The 13,616-nt window shown below is 44.6% G+C and overlaps 1 protein-coding gene across 1 annotated transcript; it reads right to left on the minus strand.

Moving 5' to 3' along the window:
- Window positions 1–6,793: 6,793 nt before the first annotated feature.
- ESX1 (ESX homeobox 1) lies at window positions 6,794–12,338 on the minus strand. The gene is made up of 4 exons (XM_059158229.1): window positions 12,069–12,338; window positions 11,563–11,881; window positions 10,466–10,511; window positions 6,794–7,239 (listed from the first exon to the last, which is right to left on the minus strand). The coding sequence occupies exons 1-4, from the start codon at window positions 12,145–12,147 to the stop codon at window positions 6,898–6,900; spliced, it is 786 nt and encodes a 261-aa protein (XP_059014212.1). The 5' UTR covers window positions 12,148–12,338; the 3' UTR covers window positions 6,794–6,897.
- Window positions 12,339–13,616: the final 1,278 nt, after the last annotated feature.

Genomic DNA, 13,616 nt, shown 5'->3' on the forward strand with positions numbered 1-13,616 from the left:
GAAATTTAACAAACCCATGTTTTTCTGTATTTCTGTTTAACAAAATGTGAAAACATTCATTAGTCTGCTTTCTTCTCAAATTTAAAAGAGGAATTCAATGAATTCAATGTTCAATTCAGTGATTATGTATACATCAAAATGAAGAAAACTTTTTGGTTTGAAGTCTATCATCATCACTTTTCAGCTGTGTCTTTTTGGGCAAGTTTTTAAATTTACTTTTTTAATTAAAAAAAAAACTTCTAAAATTCAAATTCCAATTAGTTAACATATTGTGCAATATTAGTTTCAGTTGTACAATATAGAGATTTAAGGGGGCCCCAGGCTGGCTCATTTGGATGAATGTGCAACTCTTGATCTGGAATTGTGATTTTGAGCCTATGAACCTATTGGGTGTAGAGATTACTTAAAGGAAAACACAACAACAATATAGTGATTCAGCAAGTGCTTATCCCAATAAGTGCCCTCCTCAATCCCCATCACCTATTTTACCCATCCCCCTACCCACCTCTCCTCTGGTAACCAGCAGTTTGTTCTCTGTAGTTCAGTCTGTTTCTTGATTTTAGGCAGGTTGCTTAATCTTTTTGTGTCTTAGTTTCCTCATCTGTAGAATAGCAATAATTGCAATCCAGGCATATTGCTCAGCATAGTATTTGGCACATTGTAAAGCCCCCCTTCTCCCCGAAAATTTTAGCTGTTACCATTATCACCTTTTATTATTGTTGAATATAAAGCACTAGCCTGGGTACAATGAGGGATCAAGAAAATAGAGGAGACCCCGTGGGAAGCTTCAGGTACTACTGTGCAGGTAAAGACATCAAGAATTTCATCTACAAATGGCTGAGCTTTAGTGGGATGCCATAAGTTATGCAGGTTCTTGTCAAATGAGTGATCCATGCCTCAGGCCCATAGGGATTTCGGGAGGGGAGGTAACAGCAGGGTAAGCAGGATTGGGAAAGGGAGGAATGATGAAAGGAGGAGGAAAAGGCAAGAGAGAAGTGGTCAAGCACTGAATGACTCAGCTAGAAGAGGAGGGGGTGAGGGGTACGTGGGTAGCTCAGTTGGTTAAGTGTCTGTCTTTGGCTCAGATCATGATCTCAGTGTCCTGGGATCGAGTCACTCCCCCCACAAACTGGCTCCCTTGCTCAGTGCGGGGTCCTCTTCTCTCTGTCCCTCTGCCTCACCCCACCCTCCCATGCTCTCTCTCTCTTTCAAATAAATAAAATCTTTAAAAAAATAGAAGAGGAAGGGGTGCAAGGGCACAGAAAAAGCAAAAGTGTAGGGTCAGAAGTGAGCACGACAGGTTCTGGGTTTCTACTGTGAGGTTGTAGTGACTCAGGGTCATCATTTCAGAGATCAAAATTCCTTGGTAGGATGTTAGTAAACAATTATACTGAATGTGTGCAGATCCCTAGTACTTTCTCTGAATGGTTATGCAAAGCATGACACAATGAAAACAACAGGGAAAAAAAAAAACCCAAAATTCAAAAAAAGATTTTCAAAAGGAGAAAGAGGGAGAAAAAGACTTTCCTGGCAGTTGATTTATTCCTGCAATAAATATACAATCCCAATAAACTAAAATTCCCTATGGATGTGGTTTTGTTTAATTGAGATATTAGTGTATAATATTATAAAACTTATCAATTACATGGGAGGACAAGCTACACTTGTGCAGAGGTCCCTGAAATGCTGTGGGGAAGCTATTAATGGGGTCATTAAAAATACCACTTGAATTTTGCCTGTGGATTGAAGCTTTCTCAGGGTTTCCTGGGGGAGGAGATGATAAGGAGGTGTAGGGTGAGGTGAAGGAGCCTTGATTTCCACCCTTGGCTTTGCCTGTTACTCTTTGAAAGTGACCTCATGACTTGTAAAGATGACTTCATCTTTTCATTCCACATACTTGCTAGAATCACAGCTTGTAACCAGCCTCTTTACATTCTGTTTGGAATGAATGGATTGACCACTCTCTAGAACAGTGTTAAGCAGAGTTACAAAGCTATAGAATGTGTTCACTGAGGGATAGCGAGACTTGACCATGGGATGCCTGAAGTCTAGGTCTCTGTCTTAAATTAACAGAACAATCAGTTTAGCACCCTGCAGTATCTTTCTGACTCCCTGTTGGAGTTGAGGTTTTGAAACAGTAGGTGGGCCCCTGGACATCCTTGGAAGTTCCCTCCGGTTAATATGAAGAAATAGAATCCTTGGTGTTTTTTCAGGTGCTGGGGCCGAGGACCTGGGTCGGGGTGGTCACACAGTAGGACACCCTCTCTGTCCTGCCCTTTCCCTCTTTCCTCTTGAATATTTCAATCCTGGGGAGACCCCTTAAGGTGATCAGTTGAGTTAAAGGAAAGTAGAGATGAGAGGAAAATACACAGAGCAGCCCCACTGCTTTACCTTGTGATGGGGACTATGGAAGGAGATATTAGGGACTGATTTGTGTATCAACCCGAGTTCTGTTTCTCCTTTCTTCTTTTTTGTAAAGCCCAGCTGGCCAGGGCCACCACCTTAGGCCCCATTGGCTACTCCCAGAGACATTGCCCAGTTGCCAGTGTCCACTTACTACCCAGCTTCCTACCCTGCAGTGACATCTTGGGGCCCCAGCCATGAACACGGGTTTCTTTCTCCCCCCAAGTCCCCACAGGTTCCTAATCCACTCCTGACTTTAAAACTTCTTTTGCTTCATCTTTTTGTCTCCCTTGTTCAAGGGGAACTGGTCAGAGACTATTCATTGGCCCCTACCCTGCCTCTTGTTTTCTCCCCAAGCCAAGATTCTTGGGCCAAGAAGAGAGAAATTGTGTTCCAAGTCTGTAGTTCTCCTAGTTTTGTTGGGGCCTCTACCTCAGAAGGATCCAGGTGTATCAATTATGTTGCCCCTGCCTGTATGCCACCTTTTCAATCACTTGTGTCCCCTTGTTTGTGAAGCACAACAGAATGTGCTTTCAGAAGGCGCCTTTTGTCTTCTTAGGGTCTAAAAATATTTGCATGTAAATGTTGGGAATCCAGACAGTCTCCTTAAGATCTAACACTTTGCATGGGGAGGCATACAGACCACCGGGGGCATTTGCAAAGTAGATTTATACCATTGCACCTTGTGTCCCTGGCCTCACAGCATTGCAGTGGCATCTGAGAAGGAGAGAGTGTGACATTGATCAAGGGAGAGCATAAATAACCGTATTTCAAAATGAATACTAATTGCATAATGACAGCTTCCAAACTATTAGCCTACTTTACAAAAAAAGTTAATTCATCACAAGCCCAGAGCTGGCTGTTTCTTATGTGTGGTGCTGCCAGTTGGCAGGCACCACTTTGCAAGAGGATTGGGGGAAATGAGGGTTATTGTTGTGGAAGCTCACTCGGCCTTTTGTGAGGAGGGTACAAACTGCATCACTCTCTCAGGCCCCTGCTGTTCAGCGTTCAAGAGTGGACACCAGGATCCTGCATGCCTTCAGGGGGAGTTGCTTACTTTTCCTAGAGGTAAAATGGCCCGGTGCCGAAACTTGGGGAGGAGCCTTGAGTTTGTAGCCCCTTGGAGGAAAGTGTTCTGGGAAGATGGAGGTGAACAGCAGAGAGGAGCTGAACCTGGGTTGGTGTGTGCCCGCCCCGCAAGCTGGGAAATCCTGGGTCCCGGGGAGAGGGCATGGCCACAAGGAGCCTGGCCTTCTCTGGAATGAATTGGGCATGCTACTTCGGGCAGGCAATGCCATGGCTCCTGAAGGCCTGTGTTCCCTCATCTGTAAAATGGGGGGGAGTGGGTTGGGTTACCATGAAAGCCCCCTCCAGTTCAGGGAGAGTACCAGTGTCTGTCTCTTCCTTTAAGTGGAGTGTCCCCCAGAAGAAAGACAATTTGCTTGAAAAAGTGGAGTGACATGATGGGACTGGTTCCCCTGTCATGGCCATCTTTTTACTGCAGGAATTGTAAATGAGATTTTCTTTCTTGCCAAACTGATGGGATCTTGTGTGAAAAAACCCTGAAGGAAAATGAAAAAGTGCCTCTGAAGAAGAGGAGCTATCTGAGGCCAGGGTTCATTCTTGGGACATCCTATTGTATTGAAAATGGGAGGAAGCATGAGAAAAGCCCCCAAGAAGAATCATCTAGATCAGCATTCTTGGAAAGAAGGGTGTGGGGTGAGGATTATGTTATGATATCATTTGCCCTCCACTCAAGGTTTGAGAACCCTAGTTTATGTACAACTTTGTACTGACTCCCCCACCTCCACCAATAGGAGGCCCTGGGATTCAAATTAGAGGAAGTTGAATTTACCCATCAGGAGTTTTGGGGGAATAGCTCTATTATTGTACACCATTATTTTACTTTCAGGTTTTCACCAATCCATAGAGTCACACTGGAACTGAATGGCTGGGTGGTAAAACAGTATATCCATATGAGTTCAGAGCATGACCAATTTTAGGTATAACACCCCACGAACAAAATTTGGGCAAAAGTCTGATTTCTTTTGAAAACAACTCAGGTCAACTCTATTCCTTTATTTTTTTACACATTTACAGTAATTCTTCTCTTTTTAAAAAAGTCACTTTTCATAGCTATTTCAAGGGAGAATCCTTGTATGCTCAGCTGAAGAACTATTTTTAGTCCATTTCTTCCTTGCCTTTTTTTTTTTTCCTCATAAGTACTTGTTGTCTCAATGATGGCTGAGATTTTGATTTCTCAGGCACTTCCAGCTTAGATGGTTCTGACTAGATTTGTTTGAAACAAGATCCAGGTCACATAAATCTAGTTTTAATCAGAAAGTCTTTATTCCCCCCCACCAAATACTTCATATCTTGTTTTATTTGACTATGAAATTTACTACTTGAAAGCTCCCTGTCATATGTTCTTCAATAAGAAACAACTTTAGAAAGAGCACATCCAAAATGATTACTGTAAAGTGCCAAACCTCTTGTACTCCTCCTGAAATTGTGATTTTTACGGTTCAGCCCAAACCTCCATCTATAAAGACTCTATCTCAGATAAACGTATTGGCTGATAGCTAGTTTCTAGAGATTTTATCAAAATAATGTCCTTATATTAGAACAAATTCATTCTTGATCTATACCTTAGGGATATTTGAAATGCACCTTAAGAAGAATGCTCTTGGTGGGATTATTTTTAAAAACCTCTCCCTTTTAAAACCGACATTGAGGGAACCTATTATCTACAGAAATGTTTTTCATATTTCCTCTGCTCACATCCCACCCCCCCTTCTGGCACCTCAAAGTAGATATAGTTTTCAAAATAGTACATACAATTCTTGAAGACCCCATCTACTTAAGGGAAAGGATGTTCCCTTTTGTGCTTTTGGTTTTTTCAGGCAGCCTGAGGGAAAACATGTTCTATGTTTGTGCCAGACTGAGTTTGAGTTAGCGGCAGAATTTGTGTCCTGGGTCCTCACTGTTTGACTTCGAATCTTAGCGTGGCAGGGCTAGATGTGGTCCTGGAACTTTATTTGTACAGACCCTGTCTTTCCAAGAGGACTTAAAGCACTCAGGGACCTGATGTTTAACGAGAAGGAAAATGGTCAACAATGGGAGAGAATGGTTGTTTCAAAACTAGCCAGTAAGGATGGTAATCGGCATGCTGATGGCATTTCTGGATGTTCCTCCCTCCCAATGACCTCTTCACTGCAGAAGCCCCACATTAGATACAACTGTTTTGCTGATGCTTGGCATCCATATGTGACAGATTGGAAGAGAGGATTGAAAAGTTTTGGAAAACACTGCAAAAAATCATAGGCTTTCCTAAGATAACAAAGCCTCCCTTCAAACTAGGAACATATAACCTCTGTGAAACTCATCTTTGGGGTTTCCCCTTCCCCAACCCACTTTCTGTGAGAGGAAATTCTTGTGCCCCTGTGACACCCTTAAGTCACTGTAGTTATTTCATAGCATGATTGTGGTCAGAAAATGACTGTACATTGATCAAAAGCAGAAATCTTACTGAAAAGTGATGTTTTAAGAAGGGTGGACCTGGCTTCCTCCTCTCCCTCCTTTTAGGTTTTGTTTTCATCCCTTGGCAGCTCTGCATGCAGACAGCATGAAAAAGCAAAGGTGTGCCTCTTTTCAGTGAGTGCTAATTCTAGAACATTGTCCAGGGGACCATTTCTTGGATGTTGAAGGGGACAAAATATACTGTCTTCCTCTGAGCTGTGGGGAAACTACAGTAATAGGCTTTTTTGGTCTGGGGGTGGGGATGAGAAAACAGAGAAGAGCCCCTTTCTGACCTTCTTGGAGCCCCTTCTTGTGTCTGAACCAGAATGATTCTATTTCCCTATCACTTCCACAAAATGGGGAGAACAGTAAACAGAATTCAGAATTTGGATGTCACATTCACTTAACGGCCCTGTGAGTAACCTCTTAGGAAGTTTGTCTCACAGTCTGTGGCTGTTGAGCTTCTTGGCATGAATGGAACATGGCCCTGCCTGGAAACACACTGCCCTCTCATCAGAGACTCACCCCTTCCCAACTTGCACAGGGATGTGCTCCAAATGGGGCAGGGTGGGGATGAGCATTGTTGAGGATGGGGCATGTGGAAGATTGTTTGATCCTATAAACCAGCACGGGCACTTGGAAAACTGGTGTGCATGGCCTCTTGATGGTGACTCAGGACTCAGGGGTATTATGTTATGAAAGGTGGCCTCTTTGACATTCTGTTGGAATGCCATTCCCTTAGTTATTCGCATGTATACCCCATTTATAACATTAGGCACTAAAAACCAATAGGTTATTTATTTTCAACTTTATTGAAAATACAACATGCCCTATCAAGAACAAAAGGCACTGATTTAGTTCAGTTATTTAATTCATTTAACAACTATTTGAAAAATTACTTGATGTGCTATGCACAATTTATATCTGGCAGAAAAAAAAAAAAACCTTTGGAAAAATTGTCATAAAGACCACACTTCAGAAAATGGGCCCTCCAAAATGACCATTGATGACAGGGGCCCATGCCATGCCTACAGGGGCCAGAGCAAAGGGAGGCAAAAGTGGTGGAGGTGGCATTGGCAGCATGGGTGGCCCGGGGGGCAGAGGTAGCCCGGGGAACACAGGTGGTGGTGGAGGCCCAGGAGGCACGAGCCCCCGAGGCACCAGAGGAACACATCTCCACCCCGGGTCTAGAACAGGGATAGCATAGGGTCCTTCAAAGATCACCCCCACAGGAGGGCCCAAAGCAATGGGGGGCAGATTTCTAAACAAGGCCCTCTGGTGTCTTCTCCACTTGGCTCTTCTGTTCTGAAACCAGACCTTCAATCAGAGGAAAGGGATTGGTTTAGTACTTGAACAGTCAATGTCACAATAGAAAATACACAACATGCAATGCTGCCATTGAACTTTTAAATGGGGGGGGGCGTGGCCGAGTTATGTCCTTATTACTAAAATAACCTGGGAAAGCAAACCACATACCTCCCTTCAGCTAATCCTTAGTGAGTCATGGCTAGTCCAGACTTGGGCACATTGATTTGTCTCTCTTCCTGTTTTTAATATTCTTTAATGTTTATCCCTCCCAGGTTTTGGATGTTAAGACTAAGTGATAATGTGCACTGGCTCCCTGACGTTAATGCCTATGCCTGGCAACAGGGTAAAGAGACATTGGCTCATCAGCTGTCCAGCTGCTCCCACTCCCTCCTCACCGGGGGAAGTGTCATGCTGGCTATGGGGGAGGCTGAGCATGGTATAAAGGTGGGCCTGACATAAAGTCATGCTGATGGGACCACCCCTTTTTCGAAAAACTCCTTTTCAGTCTGAAGTTACTAATCCATAGAAGCACATTGCAGTTTTAGACAGAAAAGTTTCCTTCAGTGATGTTTAAGGGATCATTCTTCTAAGCCTTGTTGAGAATTAAAAAGTTTGTCAAAGGAGGCCTGAGTATGGGGTTCCAGGGACTGCTGGGACATGAGTGCCTGAAACCCCTCACATTGCCTTGCCATTTTAGCCTGTAGTGTTAAGGAAAGTTTAACCTAACCGAATCCAAATTAAATAAACTGAAAAATTTCTCCCCAGGTAAGAGACTGGGTACCCCATTGTCATGACTATCAATTTTGCATGCTCCCATCTACCTTACCCTTCAAACCTCCCTGGGCTCAGAAGGTCCACTCCTTCAGCTCTAGCTAGTTCTAGGATCCTGGACAGAAGATGCGGTGACCCACAGGGGCAGGGCACCTTAGGTCCTGCCAGCTCCACGCCTTAACTAGGGGGGGGTCCAATCCCATCACTTATTCCTAAGGCCAGAAGCTCCAATTATGCATTTAAGAAAGATATTCAACAACAATGGGAGTAGGTAGGGCTCACAAAAGAAGCTCCTCCCTGAGTGTTTGCCAACTATTAACAAACAGATGAAAAAGTTGTCAGTTAGACTTTACTGTCCTCTTGGCATACTAGTTAATCAGGTTTACATTGTATTTAATCATTTTGGAAGTTCCCAAACCACAGTATTTTAATTGAGTCAAAGGGCCATTTCTCTTTCTGGGCAGCTACCTTTTCTCTCTCCCATCTTAGGATTTGGGATCTTGCTGGATGAATACACTCTGAAAAAAAGTCAGTGTAGTAGAACTGATTTTGGAGAGATTCTAATGTATCAGTGGTGAAATCTCCTTAAACCTAAATAAAGCCCACATCTGGCAAATTTTGCTATGGGCCAGTGTTATGTCCATATTCACAATACTGGTTTCATAAAAGAGATCACCTATATTTGCAAAAGGTTGGGGGAGAAGCATATTTTATAAAGTTTCTTGGAGGAAATTCATGTTGCAAAGCTTGAAAATATGTGAGAGCATAGTCTTCCCTACTTGGATTTTCTGGCTCATTTTCCCTTCAGAAATCCACTGAGAGGACTACATAAACCCAGGAAGGGGGAAAAGCAACTCAGCAAACCTCTTTATTTTCTCTGAGATTACTTTGCCTGCTTGAGAAAGTAGAAGACTTATCCCATCTCTTTGATGAGACTACGATTTTCTATGACCTCAGATAGTCACCTATTTGATCCCATGACCAACAAATTAATAATCACTTCCTGAAAAGTGTTTTAAATTAACACAAGTGGGGCGCGTGCGTGGCTCAGCTGGTTAAAAGCATCTGCCTTCGGCTCAGGTCATGATCCCAGGGTCCTGGAATCAAGCCCCACATTGGACTCCCTGCTCCAGGGAAGCCTGCTTCTCCCTCTACTTCTGCCTGCTGCTCCCCATGCTTGTGCACTTTTTCCTCTGTCAAATAAATAAATAAAATCTTTAAAAAAAATAAATTAACGCAAGTTAGAATCTGGCCTGAAATGAGAGCACTCTCGTAATCAGATTCCAGAAAACCCACCTTTTCAAAGTATTACTACCCAAAAAAAGGGAAAAAATTCTTAGAGTGTTAAAAGATTCCTCATGACAATATTCATTTATACATTTGGTAGCTTCATAGAGTTGAATTTGTGTGACATTTGCAATGCATATATTTGAATGTATACAATACGTAACTAAATTTCACCTCTTTTTAGGTCCATGGAACTTTATTAAAATTGGTTCCCTTTTTTGGTTCCATTCTTCAAGACAATTTTCCTTTCCCCATTACTACTATAATCCTAATATTTTAGCAATGTTTCAGGCGGACATCAAAGTCTTCCAAAAAATTAAAAATTTAAGGCTGTCACTCTCTATGCTGCTTTACAAAACACTTAAAAAATAGCAGTAGGAAGTAGGATCAGGTACTTGGGACTTTAAAGCTACCCTCCCACCCCAGTTTCAGTTTACTAAACATATATTAGTTACTCATGCCAAGTGTTTTCCGTGTGAATAACTCCTTCACCCCAATGTCTGAATATTTATAAATTTATTCATTTAGCCAAGAGCTTACACCTGGTTTTAAATATTCCAAGTAATTTAGTGTAGTTAAACCTTCTTTTAACCTACCTCTTCAGTGCATTAATTTGTGTATTTCCCATGTGTGATTGAGCCCCAACATGATTCTACATAGAAATATTCCTTTAGGGAGGACTAACATCCTTCCTGAAAGATACCAGTGTTAAAAGGAGGAGAACTGGGGTGCCGGAGTAGCTCAGTGGGTTGAGGCCTCTGCTTTAGGCTCGGGTCATGATCCCGGGGTCCTGGGATCGAGCCCCGCATCGGGCTCTCTGCTCAGCAGGGAGCCTGCTTCCCCCTCTCTCTCTGCCTGCCTCTGCCTACTTGTGATCTCTCTCTGTCAAATAAAAAAAAAATCTATTTTTTTAAAAAAAGGAGGAGAACTTTATTGGGGAAAACAGTGTGTTTGATTTTTTTTTTCCACTAGAAAATCATATTTCCGCTGGTAGTGGGAAATTTCCAGAAGCTCCAGCTTACCTATCCCATTTCCCATCCCCAAGGCACCCAATGTTCAAAACTTATTTGTGAAACATGGAAAAACACCACATCAACTTCAGAATGTCCAGGACAAAATCTCAAGTATGTTTTAGAATGGCTTCCCTGTACCAAGTGCTCTTTTAAGATTTACTGACCTGCACTCTGGCTTCAGTCAAATTCAGACGTCCAGCAATCTCTTCTCTGTGGGAGGAAAATTGCAAATGTTTAGTATTTGGAGTTGTGGATAAAATGAAATATATCATGTACATTATTTCTATCCCCCCTCCCAGTGCAGCTTTCTGTAATACAGCTTGAGGCTTGCTTTAAGGAATTTTCCCACGGACAACTTATCTCTATTAAATAAAATAGAAAAAAGGAACATATATGAAAGTTCCTGGTAGTGTGTCTGTTGACCATGACTCAATCAATTTTTCTGTTTGTGGAAAAGCAGAGAACAACCCTGGAAATCTTTTCTTGGGAAAAGAATTATTTATTTATTTATTTATTTTCCTGTGAAAATAAATAAAACGCCAAAAGCCTTTAAAGTGGAGTTCTTAACCAGGCAGAGTACTTCCAGGGTTTATTGTAAAGGGAGAGGGGGAACTCTCAAGGAGGAACTCCAAACCGTTGGCCAAGCGCTTGAGGGAGATTCTTTTTTTGCTCTTTGGTGGGCAAAGCCTGAATACAGCAGAACCAGAAAAAGTGCCGCTAAAACCTCACAGAGATACGTCCTGATCCTCCCCCACCCGCCTCGCATTCTTGCTGGGCCAGAATGGGCCTGCCGCTCCGTACACTACTGCGGTCCGCGATCCCACCACAAGGGTTCCTGGTCCGCCGGCTTTTTAACGCTCGAAACTCTGCCGCCAGGAAATAGCGCTCCACGTGGCAGAGCCGAGACTAAGGTGAGGCGAACTCGCCTCGTGCGCAAAATTTTAAATGCCGAAAAAACTGAGCAATCACGATGAATATTCTAATACAATATTAAAAATAGAAAAATTAACGCAAAAAAATCACGATGAACAAAATACCAAAATTTTAGGTAAAGGCGGGATCAACCCGCCCTCCCTTACTTGCTTCGCCCTAGTTCCGCTATTGTCCCAGTGCCCCAACATCTGAGAGCAAGGACGGACCCTGGCGCTCTCGAACCCCCTAAGTGGCTTTTGGCTCAAGAGAGGAGGGAAGGGGTCCCGGGGGAAAGCCTAAGATTCTGAGGCCCCTGGAGAAGCGCGCGCATGAGGAAAAAGCCACTTACCTCGCGTACACGTCGGGGTACTGGGTGCGATGGAAAATGCCCTCCAGTTCCTGCAGCTGCAGCTGGGTGAACGCGGTGCGGTAGCGGCGCTGCTTCCTCTCTACAACCAGTGGCCCCTGCAGGGCCGGGGGGGCCGGCTCCTCCTGCTGTTGCGGGGGCTCCAAGCCGCCGCCAATGCCTCCCTCCTGGTTTTCCTCGTTCGGGGAGCTCCGCTCTCCCGCGCCAACGCAGTTTGCCACCGCCCCTTCGCGCTCAGGTTCGGACTGTGTATCCTCCCCCCCTCCCATTAGAACCAACGAACTCAAGGTTGGCTTCGCATCTGGGAAAGGAAAAAAGCAAAAAAGAGGCCGGAGCATTGGAGCCCACGCTGCGTGGGCTGAGGAGGCAAGGGATTGGGATGGAAGAAAGAGGGCGATAGCCGCGCCACGGCCCGTCCACCCGACCCTCCCAGGGAATTTCCTCTCCTGCAGTTTGCCAAAGCACCTGTCCCCCGTCTGGGCACTGACCATACTGTTCCTCCTCCACCTGGACCCCCAGGCTGCGGTAGCCGGCGTCGGAGGGGCTGCAACCGAAATCACGCTGCATGTCCGCAGTGCTGTCGATGAAGCCTAGCGAATCCACAAATTCTTCGCTAGGGTCGGTGGCGAGAGCTTGGACTAACTGCCCGGTGGGTGCTCTTCTGACGCCGGGACTTGTTGATCTGGCGCGGAAACTGAGACTTGCGCGTCTTATATAGGGGGTACGTTCAAAGTGTACGCGCTCGCGTCTGTTAGACGCCCTCTATTAGCGTTCGCATTACCTCGGGTTGGTGTCGGTGGGACCTGACGGGGGCGCACTGGCGGTCGGGGCGCGTAAGTAAAATAGGGCGAGCGTTTGCAAGAATAGGCATGCTTGTGTGGGAAACTGAGACTCCAAATCGCAGTTTAACTGACTTCTCCCAGCTAGGATGAAATATTTGATTGGAAGATGGGGCTGTACTGGATCGGGAAAGTAGATTTGGAGGGTGGGGAGGGGCAAGACTTCACTCTAGAACCAGGAGTTCGTGGAGGAATGTTTGTAACATATTCCTCCGCGCAATGTTCGATGTTCCCCAGACCGCAAATGAAGCGGTGTCGCTTGCTTCCTCAGGGGGAAAAAGATGGAGAGATAGGGCTGCAGAAAGTGTGAAGCACTCAGCGACCCACGTACGCTAAAGCGAAGTTAGTCTACCCTGCGTGGGGGCTCTGAGCGCTGCTCTCCCCTCCTAGAACTTGGTTACTAATGGATAGGATTATTTAGTTCTGTTCTATTTGTACCCAAAGTCCGAGTATCGGGCTAGTGATTAAGACGAAAGAATTAGCTTGGAGGCTGTTTGCACTGGGTGTTTGCGATCAGATCCCCGGTGTATTCCGGGAGAGGTGGTTTGTAGTCAGGTTTACTGAGCAGTCCAGGTGGTCACATGCGCACTGCGAGAAACCCAGCCTGCCTCTTGAGAAAGCTCCAAGGACTTTAGATTTTTAGTAATGAACCCACGTCGGAGTGCAAGTGTAGAAACCTGCCAAGTGCTTAATGCATCCAAGAATGCTGTGCTGCATGGGCTCTTTCCTTCAGTTTCTGGCACGTGCAAAGTTTTCTGTGCTTCTTAATGCAGCCTTGCTCTGCAAGGAGCCGACAACGCGTCTTATTCCAGGGACAGTATTGCAGCAGGCTCCTAAAGCGTGCCTTATTCCTGGGACAGTGTTGCAAACCTGGGAAGAGTTCCCGCCTTTCCCACTACTTCTCCCCTTCCCTTTTCTACAGTTATCTTCCTGAGCTGGTTTTCTCCACGTATGTGCTAAATAAAAAAGGACCACGATAGAAGGCTCTATGGTTCTTCCTCCAAGAAGTGTTTGCAGGGGCTCCAGGACATGTTAATGTCCTTTATATTTAAGAATAACTTCTAATAGTGGGCCCTCTGCTTGGCACTATACACAATTTATCCTACTTTTTACCTTTACAACCACCAACCACCATTATTATAATCCCCATTTTTTTTTTTAACAGAAAACCGAGCCCTCAGGAAGCCAGGTACCATG

Source organism: Mustela lutreola, chromosome X (assembly GCF_030435805.1).
Source record: "Mustela lutreola isolate mMusLut2 chromosome X, mMusLut2.pri, whole genome shotgun sequence".
NCBI classification, from domain to species: domain Eukaryota; kingdom Metazoa; phylum Chordata; class Mammalia; order Carnivora; family Mustelidae; genus Mustela; species Mustela lutreola.

Bases quoted from the DNA above. Each gene is read 5' to 3' on its own strand.
- ESX1 (XM_059158229.1), bottom strand. From the start codon at position 12,147: ATGCAGCGTGATTTCGGTTGCAGCCCCTCCGACGCCGGCTACCGCAGC. The intron at 11,882-12,068 runs GTCAGTGCCCAG...TTCCTTTCCCAG, and splicing joins GGTGGAGGAGGAACAGTATG to ATGCGAAGCCAACCTTGAGT. The intron at 10,512-11,562 runs GTAAGTGGCTTT...TTCCTCCCACAG, and splicing joins TACCCCGACGTGTACGCGAG to AGAAGAGATTGCTGGACGTC.